The sequence below is a fragment of the Talpa europaea genome (genome assembly GCF_964194135.1).
Source record: "Talpa europaea genome assembly, chromosome: 4".
Lineage (NCBI taxonomy): Eukaryota > Metazoa > Chordata > Mammalia > Eulipotyphla > Talpidae > Talpa > Talpa europaea.
Genome location: NC_140070.1, coordinates 116990689 through 117003747, shown reverse-complemented (window position 1 = coordinate 117003747; position 13059 = coordinate 116990689). Strand labels below are relative to the sequence as shown.

At 45.3% G+C, this 13059-nt stretch overlaps 1 protein-coding gene across 1 annotated transcript in view; it reads right to left on the bottom strand.

The window, feature by feature from the left end:
• Positions 1-9838, bottom strand: part of MCF2L2 (MCF.2 cell line derived transforming sequence-like 2) — a gene marked incomplete at both ends in the record, with an annotated part of 189158 nt that extends 179320 nt beyond the window's left edge. The window contains one exon of the mRNA XM_084232714.1: positions 9763-9838. Coding sequence (XP_084088840.1) covers positions 9763-9838 — 76 coding nt within the window. The remainder of the gene's footprint in view (positions 1-9762) is intronic.
• Positions 9839-13059: the final 3221 nt, after the last annotated feature.

The following is a 13059-nucleotide window of genomic DNA, read 5'->3' as shown; positions in this document are numbered from 1 at the left end:
TATTTGTTATGTTGATTAAGCATACTTTAACAGAAATGTCAGGCTACTTGAAGCATTCTTTTTATAAAATAGAGAACACAGATGAGCCTTTGGCGCACAAGTGGAGGCCCTTGGCCATATAGCAAGGGAGGCCCTGAAAGGGGCCAGGCATCTGGTGACTAACTTCACCCAGATTCCCTGACATGAGACCCCTTTACTTACTTGGTTGCTAGGTAACAGGAAGAAGCATTTTCATCTAGTTTAGCATCCTTGAAAATGAACTATACTTTAACATTCAAGATCCCCAACACCTGAAAACACAGAGAAATATTTGAAACCCAATTTACCAGTAAGGTTGCAAAGTCCTAGTAGCAGCCTAGTTGCCTGAACCAACACTGTGCTGGATGAAGGCTGTGTGGATGACACATATTTTTTCTGTGAAATACACACAAAGTAAATAGTCAAGGTGATGTTCTGCTTCATCACCATCCCCACCCCCAACCCAAAATGCTGGGAAAAGGCTCACTCTCACCCTAACAAGAAGAAAAAGCTAGATAAACTACAAAGTTACAACCTATCTTGGCCCCATACAAGCAAATCAGAAGAAATCACTGACAAGTTTTAAAGAAATTATGAAGGGCTGAGAATATACCACAAGCCAGGATGCAAAGGGAGTTCAAATCTATCTGCATGCTCTTCCCCCACTATCTGAAACAGGGTGGGGAGATTGCAGATAGCCTCTGGCAGGGCAGGGGTCAGACTTCCAAGAGGCAGGTGCCCAGGAAAAGCATATTTCTCCCTGAGGAGCAAGCCTTCAGCAGCTGGGGAGAGAGCAACAAGACCCCAGGGCACACGTGAAAACTCACTGTAGCTGAGAGAAAAATAAAGCAAAACAAAATAAAATAAATCCCTACTGTTAGGGGAGGTGTAGAAAACTCAAAGAAGATCTGCCAAAGATTCTGATTTAAAGTACTTGCAAACACAGCCCAGATCCAGTGCTTCCTGTCTCTACAGTAATGGTAAGATGTGGGCCCGTGCCCCTACCACATGATGGTGTCATCACCTCCAAGCCACACTGTGCAGGAGACGTATTCTTAGAGGGATTCAAATTACTCTCTCCTGTAACCCCTGGTCAGCCCCAGCTAATTCCAAAGAAAGAGTGGGAGTGAGCTGGGCTGATTCTCAGCAGAAGACATTATCTCACACTCCTTCAAGGCAGCGGCTCACAATTCCCACTGCTATGGAGTCCAGAAGACTCAGAATCTCTGCCATCCCTGCCTCCCTTCCTCTGCCCACTTGATCCCACTGCTTCCTCCTGGAGGCAATTCAGCCATCCTGTTTTCAATCTGTGCTCACCAAAGCAAGCTCATGCTACACATGCCAGGCCATTCACGGGGGACACTGGTAAAGATTCCACTTAACTAGACAGAAGGGACAATAAAACGTCCCTTTCATGTCTCTCCACCTAGTCCATAAAGCAAACAATGAAAGCCAATTCATATTCACAGAGTTCATTCGTCCTCAAAGAATTTATTTTTAGCCACTTCCAACTATATAGTATCATTCCAACTTGTGAAATAAGCAGAGGGACCTGCATAATTATCACCCTCCTTTTTAGGTGAGGAAATTCAGGAAACAAAGAAATTCTTTCCATTCAATTAAATATATCATTCTTAATCTCCCACTATGTGGCTAATTTACCCACAAGACAATATTGGGGGGATGTCTACTCTTTAATAAGAGATGGTCATTTTATTAGAAAAGACTTAGAACATGTTCAGCAACCAAAATGTGTATCAATATTTGGAATGAAGACAGAAGAAAAATCAAGCCATCCTTAAGGTGAAAACAACTGCTCCAGGTACTCAAAACAGGAAGTGGGTCTGGAGCTGGCTCTGTCCATTTTACAAATGCTGGGAGTGGGGGAGGGGAAGGCTGGCGAGGAGCCTGAAAGATTCAGACAGACAGACACTGTTGCTGCTGTTGCTGCTTAGAGGAACCACAGCGGGAATGAGACAGGAAAGTGACCCGGGTGAGCAGAGGTAGACTCAGCCCAGGGCCCTTTCTAACCCATCCAAACAGAAGAAACATCTTGTCCCTGTCAGTAAGTTGTCTTTTTGTTTTTGTGGTGATTTCTTTTACTGTACAAAAGGTTTTAGGTGTAATGGAGTCACAATTCTTTACTTTTGTTTTTGTTCCCTTTGCTGCTGGAGTTGAGTCCCCAAATAGGGGACTCAAATAGGTCTCTGAGGTTGATGTGCAAGAGACTATTGCCTCTGTTTTCTTCTTTGTATTCATGCTTTCAGTTATGATATCAAAGTCTTTAATTCATCATACATCGTACATTTCACAAGGGGTTAATGACCAAAATATATAAAGAACTCATACAACTCAACAACAACAACACAAACAAACTAAAAAAAAAAAAAAATGGACAAAAGACCTAAATTGATACTTCTCCAAAGAAGATATAAAGATGATCCTCAGGCATATGAAAAAATGCTCAACATCATTAAGTAAGGCAAATGTAAATCAAAAGCACCCTGACCAATCAAAACAGAACAGAGAAGTTACTCTTATTACATCTTCCTCCACCCTCCTCTTCCCATTCTCAGTCTAAGGTCTAATTTTATTTTAACTTTAAGAATGTGCAAGTGTATTAGTGCATATGTGCTAACTGGAAATAAAGTCTCAGTGATAACTAGTAAAGAATTTATTAGATAATCAAAGTGAGGATCTGAATCTTGGAAGCAAACCTACAAAGTTTAGTCTGTGAGAACTGTTCCAACAAACCAAGTTTGAGTTTAGTTTATTAAGTAGGAGCTGTGTGTCTTTGACATTAAAAATGCAATTATTCCTGACAGGAGATTTCTAGTTCTAAGTCATCCCTGCTAAAGATACGTTGACAGTATCTATGTATAGAGGAAGGTAATACAGGATTTAATCTCCGCTGTTTTTTTAATTTTTTTTAAGATTTATTTATTTATGCATACAAGAGCTGGGGTACAGGCCAGAGATGCAGGGGGTGAAAGGAGCCACCAGAGACAGAGGGGGGAGCACAACAGGCAGATTGACTGAAATACACCGCTGAGGGGAGCAGTAGGTGAGACAGGAGAGGTCTGCTGCGCCATGTGGGTAGCTCCCTGGCCAGCTGGGGATTGAACTCCTGCTGCAGAGGCTGGTATTGAACTCCTGCTGCCGAGGCTGTGGATTGCTTCATGGTGCAATGCTTAACCCCGTGCACCACCAGGTTGGCCCAGGATTTAATCTCTTCTAAACAATGTACTGTTGAGAAGCCAAGGCTGGGTATCAAACATTAAATCTTCTTTATCAGGCTCCTGGGTCATCAATGGGGATGAAAAGACTAGATTTTTAAAAATTAATTAATTAATTTTTTACGTTTGCTTTCTTTTCTCAGGTGTAGTCCCCACAGGATTTCCACCACCATCACCGTGCCCCATCACCACAGTCCCTTGTGCTCTTCCTGCCCTCACCCTGGTCTCTTTCCCTCCCCGTCCTCTGCAGAATGTCTCTGATTTATAGTTGTCTTTTTATTGTTATTTGGCTTTGTTGTGTTTTTTATTGTTGTGTTTTTTATTCCCCCCCTTGGAAAAAGACTAGATTTACCCACAGGTATCTAGTTCCCACTTACCACTACACAGGTGACACCTTTACCCAATTTGCCTACCCCTATTCTGGCCTTTAGTCTAAAAGTTTGTTTTTGCTTTATTTAGTACATTTATTTGTTTTGTTTCTTTATGTACCACATATGAGTGAAACAATCTGGTGTTTGTCTTTCTCCATCTGACATGCAAAAAGATGAAATCCTGCCATATGCAACAATATGAGTGGATCTAGAGTGTGACAGCCTCTACTTCTTGAACCAGTCACCACTCGTGGAAGGGTGTGAGAGTGGCTGCAAGTGCTAAGAGTAAAGTAACCCTCAAGCAGTTGGATTTCACTTCTGAATTTTTGATTTTGGCACTGCAAAGGAGAAAGCAAAGGTGTGGATCCAGGTAATGAGGACTCGGACTATTCTCCAAAGCAGCAATTTATGTCAGGATTGGCCTGCATCTTCGTCAGAGCAGAACCTCATGGGACAAAGCGGGGGAGAAGCAAGAAGAATAGTAACAGCACTGACAGTACTTATGATTCAACTTGAGAAATGATGCAGTCCTTGCAGTGAAAGCCAGTCTCACCATCTCTGCTTCTCAAGTTTCTCCCCAGTAATGGATACTGGGCACCCACAAGACACTCTGTAGACCGTCACCTTCTATCAGTCCTGTAGAATGTGTATTATTTTCTTATTCTCATGAGGGAACCAAGGCTCAGAGACAAAGTGTTGTGTCCTGAGTCTCATCAGGAGAAAAGAACTCCTGTCTTCTTGGCCACATGGGTCTTCCTTCACACAGAGTTGAGAGGGAACAGGCCATGACTCAACCACAGACTCTGTTCTTACCAAAATAAGTAGAAATTTTCTTGAATATTTCTTCATTTGTGTATATCCTTGGTACAATTTCCAGAGACTTTAAATGTCATTCTTTATAATTTTCACCAGTTCTGGTTGTTTCACTGTGAAATAAATGATCCATAAGTCTCCTCACAATGGCATTCCTGAAGTGAAACTCCACTTACGCTTTTTTTATGTAATGAATATTATTTTGTGTGGGTCAGAGAGTTTTTATAGATATCTAAACATTTCTTAAATTTCATTTTGTCCTTTCAACTTAGTTGCCTTTTTTTTTCTACAGTTCAAATTTTTTTTATTTACTTTTATTTCCTTACATTGTTGACCATTTGATTTCTCCCCTCAAGTGTAGTCCCCATAATTTTCCACCACAGCACCCATGAACCATCACCATGGTAGGGTTCAAATATTTTTAGTAGCTCATGGGCCCCAAGTACAGTGTCTAAAGAGCCTAACAGAAAGATCATTCAGATGCAGTAATTCATTTCTGGGGTAGATAAAGTCACTAATCCAGTAGCTAGTTGTCCCCAATGGGCACATTCCCATCTGAGAAGCACATACTCTAATTAGATCCTCCGTCAGTATCAACAGCTGTGGCAAGGATCCTAGGCATTTCAGCCACTGCTCCACTCTAGAATAATAAGTCACAGGCTGAATTTCTCCATTTAGTATTCTTCTGGTTGCATTTTGCCAATGCTAGCAGTGTCTGAAAAATAGTAACCTGTGTTACAAGCCAAAATCCTATAGGTTTTATCACCAGAACCACCACTTATTCAATCTCCAGTTATGTAAGGAACGTTTCCAAGAATATTCCTTTCGGCATCATAGCTAAATTGGGCATAGCCCAAATATATGAAACTCTTTTAGAACAATAATAAAAAACAAAAGAATTACTTTTAATATGAGATCCCAATGTGAAAAGTGAGCTGGACTAGAAATGTGAAACCTGTTTGGGGGACTATTGACATCCAGCTGGATGACTAAGGGTTTCCACTGACTGGAAGCACCAAATGTGCCCTGTCTATCAAAATCTTAGAGCAATCTGAGATGCATTAGTAGAAAATCCATGTTCACTTAGGCAGCACCTCTGTGTATAAATAGCAGTACAGCAAAACTTGCAGAGAGGATTCAGAATTGAAAGGAATGTGTGGGGGCAATCAAACAACTCTTGTCTGATGCTGAAATCCTCTTATTGAACCAATGTGACTAGATAGTCCAGAATAATAGGAAGGAATGGTCCTACATGTCCTGTATGAATAAAAATACATTGGACACTGTTTAATATAAACAATATATTTTATGTGTATCCCTGACAAACTAGCACAATCCAAAGAAGGGAAACCACAGAATTTAATGATTATTTAGAAAATGGGGTTTGGAAAATTAGATTTAGGAGTTATCCATAAATCCTTTAGAGCTGTCCTAGTAATGTGAAAGCTGCCTGGCATGCAAGCTCCACTCCAAGGAATAACAACTCATTCATTTATTCAGCTTCTCCTTAGAAGGAGGCCCTGTATTTGGTCATCCTCTAAGACACACATATGAGTAATGAAGAGTCTAGAAGTAGAGATAAGGACATGAATAATCAAATAACCATAATACAAAGGAGCATGCGAGAGGTGTCACCACATGAACAAAACAAAATCTACTTTGGAAGTCATGATGTCCAACCGGCAGGATCAGAACAAGCAGCTGGAGGAGGAGGCACCGAATTGGGCTTGTAAGGCGCGTACTATTTCTGTGACAATAAGTATACTGAGGGTATTTCCAGTGGAGGCAAAGCAGAAGCAAAAGTTCAACAGTGGGGGAAAAGTTGGGCAATATAGTGGGACAAAGCTGAAAATGAAATAGTCCAAGTTGGGGCCTCCCCTGGTGGCGCAGGCAGTTGAGTGCCACGCTTTGAAGCTGTCCTCAGCCCCTGCAGCGCTGGTTCGAACCCGGCTGGCCAGCAAGGTTCCCACATGGTGCAGCAGACCTCTCCTGTCACACCCTCTGTTCCCCTCAGCAGTGTATTTCATCAGTCTGCCTGTTCTGTTTCCCACTCTGTCTCTAGTGAATCCTCTCACACGCCACATATCTGGCCTATACCCTGGTTCTTGTATAAATAAATAAATAAATCTTTAGAAGAAAAAAAAAAATAGTCCAAGTTGTCCGACCACAGGTGCGGAAATATTGAATATGGGGGATAAGACTAAAGGGTGCCAAACAGTGAAGACTTTATCTCCAGGCTGCTGAGACAAAGGTGGATACACTGGGACTGTGTTACTGTTGTTGTTGCTGGTGGTGGTGGTGGTGTCTGTTCCTGGTACAGGTTATATGCAGCCATAGCAGAGGCAGGAGGCTTTTATACAATGCTTAGTCAGGCAGAGGTGAAGTTCTGACACAGGTCACAGGCAGGTAGCAGTGACCCCAGACCTAAACTGTCAAATCCAAAGGGCCATGGAAAGAGTAGAACCCCAGTTGAAAGAGGAACTGGCTGAGAAACAAAGAAGGCAGAGTGAACACAGAAGCACAGTGCTGTAATGCAGGTGGATGGCTAGAATCGCTGGAGGGAGAAGGTTCTAACCCACTGCCTTTCTCCAAGTCCTGCTCAACCCTTTCCCAGATCATGATCACACCCCACTGAGGCTGCTCATCAAGGAAACACCTGAAAAGAAGGGCAGAGCCAAGCCACCCTAAAAGACTCTCCACTCTGCTCAAAACAGCACTCCATGAAGGCAAAGGATGTTGTATGGTTAGAGACCCCTCAGTGAGATCCTCAAGCAGAGCATCTGAAGAGCTACTTTCTGGTCTGGAGCCTGCCACTAGTTATCCCTGAAACCTTTAAAGATGACCTCTTGGCCTCCCTGGTGGCGCAAGGGGTTAAGACGCAACCTATGAAGCTGTCCACAGCCACTGCAGCACGAGTTCAATCCCCCGCCAGGGAGCAACCCACATGGCACAGTAGACCTCTCCTGACTCACCTGCTGCTCCCCTCAGCAGTGTATTTCAGTCGATCTGCCTGTTCTGTTCCCCACTCTGTCTCTGTGCCCAGCTCTTGTATGCATAAATAAATACATCTTTTTAAAAATAAATAAATAAATAAATAAAGATGACCTCGTAAGCCTCAACTCCTTCATTTGTAAGTTGGAGGTAATAATGTATCCCCCACCTAATTTCACAGGTTTGTGAGATCACACAGGAGGAGACTGCAAGCAGCAAAGCACACAAACATCCTGCCAGGAGTCATTAGAAATACTTTGAGGGCAAAAACTACAACAAATTCATGTTTGTATCCTGCATGGAGCTGAGTATGGAAGGAGGGAGGGAACAAGGTGGGCCCCACAGGTTGCCAGTATTAGCCAGGAATACTGCCCACCACACGCTGCCCACCACATTGTCAAGAAGATCACACATGTAAAGAAAGAGAATAAAATCCTCCAAATTGACCCCTCATTTAAGAGATGGTAAGTTTCAACCAGAGAGAGGCCCAGTGATCTGCCCAAGATCCTGAGGGCCCAGGGATCTGAACAAAAATGTATGTGCATTTTCAGTGATGTTTTCACCCACATTATATTACAAGTAGCCTTTGAGTGGGGTAGGCAAGGATCATAAAATTCTCATTTTCAGCCCAGGGTTAAAAGGCTTGTGCAGGAAAGGATTCAAATCCAGATGGTCAGACCCCCCAGTGCACTGCTCTTTTCCTACACCACAAGTTCATGCATGGGCTGGTATTTAACATAAACACTTTGGCACTCAATATATTTCAAACTCCAAATTCTACTTTATTGGAAAATATTTTTGTTTTTATTTCATCTTGCCTTCAGCAGTATTTCACATTCAGTCTTCCCTGGTAGGATTCTACTGACATTTGTTTTAAAGAAAAAAAAAATACATACATATATATCTATATATATATAGTTCAGTGGTCACATTTAGCAACACATTTTTTAAAACTAAATCCTCAGGGCCTCCCCCATGGCACAGCGGTTGAGCGCTGGGCTGCGAAGCTGCCCGCAGCCTCTGCAGCGCCTGTTCGATCCCCGGCCACCAGAGGAGGGTCCCACATAGCAGAGGAGGGTCCCACATGTGCGCAGACCTCTCAGCCGTCCACTGCTCCCCTCAGCAGTGTACTTCGGTCCTTCTGCCTGTTCTGCTCCCCGCTCTGGCTCTGGTGAATTCTCTCACCCTCCCGCACTTCTGACTGTACCCAGTGCATGTATAAATAAATAAATAAATCTTAAAAAAAAAAAAAGATGGTGCTAGGAAAAAAAAAAAAAAAGAAACTAAATCCTCAAAACTGGGCCTTCCCATAAAAACCATCTTCACAAAGTACATCCCTACATGTTTGTCACCGAAGATATCCCTCACCTTTGCACAGAGCACATTTGACTATGATGATCAAAGAGCAGTAAATATTTAACACGTAACCACCAAGAAGACAGTTCCAACAAAACTGAGGTGAAAACTTCCTGGCCGTATGTATGAAACAGATTTGCATCCATGGAAAGGTCTCAAAGCAGAGTGAGCAACAGAGAAAAGGAGGCTGATCATTCTAGTCATCTACACCCAAAGTCTCTCCATCTGAAAGTGGCTTTTATTTGGGGAGGTCCAAGGAAGAGATGAGGAGAGAAAATGCCAAGAGCAAATTAACCGATAGCTGTCTCAATGTCCTCTTTATTACATAGGGCCTGTCTTTTCCACCCCATGGAAGGCATGTCTATTCTGCTCCCCTTTTTAAACTAACGCAAGAGGATTAAAATTGCTTAGTCTGCTGGGGCTTGCAAAGGTTTCTCACTAGGTTCACCAGGGGGGTGGCGATAGCTCCCAAGCAGTGCTTCTAACAGGCCAGGGGCCAGTCTGCCAAGAGGTCCTCTACGCATCCCGCGTTTCAGGCAAGCTCCTGAACAAGCCAAAGCGCTCTGGCAGTAGTTTCTGCTGGAAAGCCCCCAGCAGTCCTTCTTCTGGTTCCTCTCCTTTCTCGTTATCACGTAAACCACCACACAACTCTGCCCGCTGCCCCGGGCCCTCTCCCGCGGTCAGAGGAGGTAACAGATTGTAGCACTTGCAAACCACGGATTTAGGGCCCAACAGACCTGGCAACCTCCTGGTGACAGCACCTGCTCCACTGCCTGCCCAGGCCCGGTGTGGGAAGACCACAAAATCGCCCCAAGCAACACCGAGACACTAGCCCCCCCACCGCACCCCCACGTATTCCCGAGGAGGGCTCTGCCCCTACACAGCGAGTGGAGGCCAGGGGGAGACCTATTCGCACAGAGGCTACGCCCCGACCCTCCATCAATAAGGCGCAAGGGGGAAAAATAGGTTTCATTTACCGACATGAGTGATCACTGTGGCCAGTCGCCGGGTGAGCTCATGGGAGGCCATTTCTTCTTTTAACCAAAATAGCATTTCTCCGAAAACCCAAACACTCAGTGTCAACCAAACTGTTTCTACTGCAGCTACGGATGATGTTTAACAGACATCTCCTTCCGATGATGCTCTGCTCTGACACTTCCTCACGCTCGTCGGGGACCAGAGATAGTCCCGCCCATTCACGGCCAATTCTCCGGGACTCCTGGACTCGAGGACGCCGGCCACGCCCTGAAGAGGATTATTTTAAAGATTAAATAAGGAGTTTCCCCGAGGAACATCTGGCTTTGACCGGGAAAGGACAGTCCTGGAGGTGTGAACCAATATCAGGGAACCACGCATCTGGCTTCCCTCGCCGAGGGGCGCGCGGGTTTCTGCATTTGCGGTCTTGGACCGTGGGGTCACCAGCGCCGAGTCCTGGGAGCGTCAGGATGAAGCCATGTCCTGCCCACGCGCGGGGGAGCTGACGGGGCGTCTGCTGGGGGCGAGGAGCAGCGCGGCCGGCGGCCGGGGATCCTGCGCGCCGCCCAGCCCACGCCCGCCGCCGGCCGCGCGCCTCCAGCCTCCGCGCCCACCTCCCCCGGCTCGGGGCGGAACAGGGGGCGCCGGGAGAGGCGCGCACGCGCCCGAGCGCCGCTGGTTTTCTGGAGTGAAGCCGCGCCCCTTCCCCAGCCGGGATACCCGGGCTCCGGCCCGCGGGGCAACTTCCGAGCTGTTCTAGGAGCCTTGGGGGCAAAGAGGAGGAGACAGCGACTTAGGCACTCCCCGACCCAGCACCCGGATCCAGATCACCCTAAGTGCGTTATCCTGACTCCGCCCGCTCCCTGCCAGCCAGGTGTCTGCGGAGAAGCCTAGGCTAGAAGGAAGCAGACTGGTGGGGGTGTAGCCATCCTGCCAGGGTTCGGGAGGGTAAGATGATGCCCGACTGCAAGCCCTCACCACCTGACTCCGGACAGGGCGGGGGAGGAGCCGTTGTGGAAAGATCGGGCATTTTGAATGTATCTCCATCCCCTTTGGGGGTTGCTTCGCGCAACTCTCAGCGTCTATAGCACACACCCGCACTTACCTCGCAGTAGGTACTGTACCCCAGGTTCCTTAAATTAATCCAGATATTACCTAACAGAGAGCAAAAGACTAACCCCATTCAACCAAGCGCAAAGGGGGAAACCTGAGAAAAGGGGGCGGGATGTGAAAGAGGTGATTATGTTACAGGACAGGGAGAGGGGTACACCAAAACCCCCAAACCTGCCTGCTCTAAATAGGTTCTACCATCCGCAGCATCAAGACAAAACATATAAGACCTTAATGGAAAGGAACTGTAACACAATTAGTGTGCAATACAGACAAGACAAAGAGTACAGTTTCCAAATCTAGCAGCCGAAGTTACCCATCCCCTAGTGGGTAAAAGTCCAGCCAAACAGGATGGGCCCAAAGCAAGTCCCATAAGCCTGACTCAAGTCTAAAGCAACTTCCAGGAAGGCCCAGTAGAAAAGGGGTCAGAAACAGCCAGACAAGTCTGGGAGGAAAAAAGCAAAATCAAAACCAAGATAAAACTGCCATTGTTAACCTCCCCAAGAGTCTCTCACCCACATCTGTTTCAGCTAGTCCAGGACCAAGAAGCCAGCACAGTTTCTTCACATGTCTCTGCTCCATGGGCCTCCTTCAGGTCTCCTTCTTGCTCTCCTTCCTGCTGCCTTCCTTCTTCAGTCTCCTCTTTCCATCTTCTCCTCCCTCCTCAGCTCCACCCTTCTTTGGGTGGGGTAGGGAAACTGAAACTTCCCCTTTTCCTGGGGACCACCCTGTTACAATTACTGAATATTCAGTTTGGAGAATATCAGGACTGTCCACATGTTCTGAATCAATGCCAGAAATCTCAGCTTTCCTCTAAAAAGTCAAGCACTAAACACCCTGGATCCAATTTCTGTTGGTATCCACCCATTCCAAGTGGCTCAGGATATATTTCAATACTTTCTGTAACAATTGTGGGCTGTGGTTAAGAGAGATTGTTAGTCCAGCTGTGAAGTGAGATTTCTGCAGAACTTTCCCCCTCCTGTGAGGTTTGGGCACTTGGCCTATACAGGCAGAGAAACCAATTTCATATCTTACTGCAAGAAATTCAGAAAAGGGTTAAAGACCCAAGGGAGCCAGAGGGCTTTGAATTGAAACTTAGTGATTTCAATTCAATTCTGGTTATTCAAGGGTGACAAATCTTTTTGAGGAACCAAATGAGATGTTTTCTATTGACAGTAATCAGAACCCTGGTGCCCAGTACATGCCAATTATGACTTTCGGTCACTAGAAATCAGCAAATTGCTGAAGTATACAGACTCAGAGTTTTGTGGATCCAGTGACCGTAATTCCCTCCTGGATTAGGCCGCCAGATCCTTATGTTTGAGAAACATGAAAAGGAGGGAGTGGAGAGGAACAGGAGGCAAGAGAAGCTAATGACTAGGAATGAGAGAAAAGGAAGGAAATATATAATGCTCAGAGCCCTGCTCTCCTTTCCCACATCTGTATCTTTACAATCTTCAAAGGTTTCCATGGTGATGAGTTGGCTGAATTTCTGGCAAAATGTAATAGGCAGTACCTGTCCTCAAAAGCCAATTCTGTCTCCCCCAATCTGTAACAAATGCACCCATGGCTTCGAGTACCTTGCCTGGACCATGAGGGGTGGGTCTGTGAGCTCCAAATTTCCCATTCTGAACTGTTATTAAGAAGAAATGACCACATAGTGTTCAAGAGCTTTCCTTCCTTGTTCTGCCAAAAATATGGTGATCGTCTCCATTGCTCTTATGAATATGGTCATTTATTCTGTTTTCTTTCTCTCCTCCTTACTTCTTTCCAAGCATCTTTTTCTCCTTCCTAGTTATGATCTATTTCCTGTCTCTGAAAAAATCACATTGCTCTAAAGCTTGACAAAATCAAGGAATAAGCTGAAAGAGCCAGCCTCCGTCTCCAATGAATCAGTGAACAGTCATGTCAATGGGATTGATTATATGCCCAGGGTTGTGATAGGCAGTAACATCTCTATACAGTAAGTGACTGCTCTGAGCCTGGTGTGATGGCAGGCAATTCACAAACACTACTTAAGCCTCACAACAGCCCTTTAAGGGCATTAGTCTCATTTTACTGAAGCCACTAGTTTATGAATGTAGCAGCCTTTCTGTATGGACTTGCATGAACTGGAAAGAGGTACATCCTCCAAGCACTGCCAAGGAGGTTTTCACCTCTCTGTTGGTGGACTATCAGCACTGCCTCTG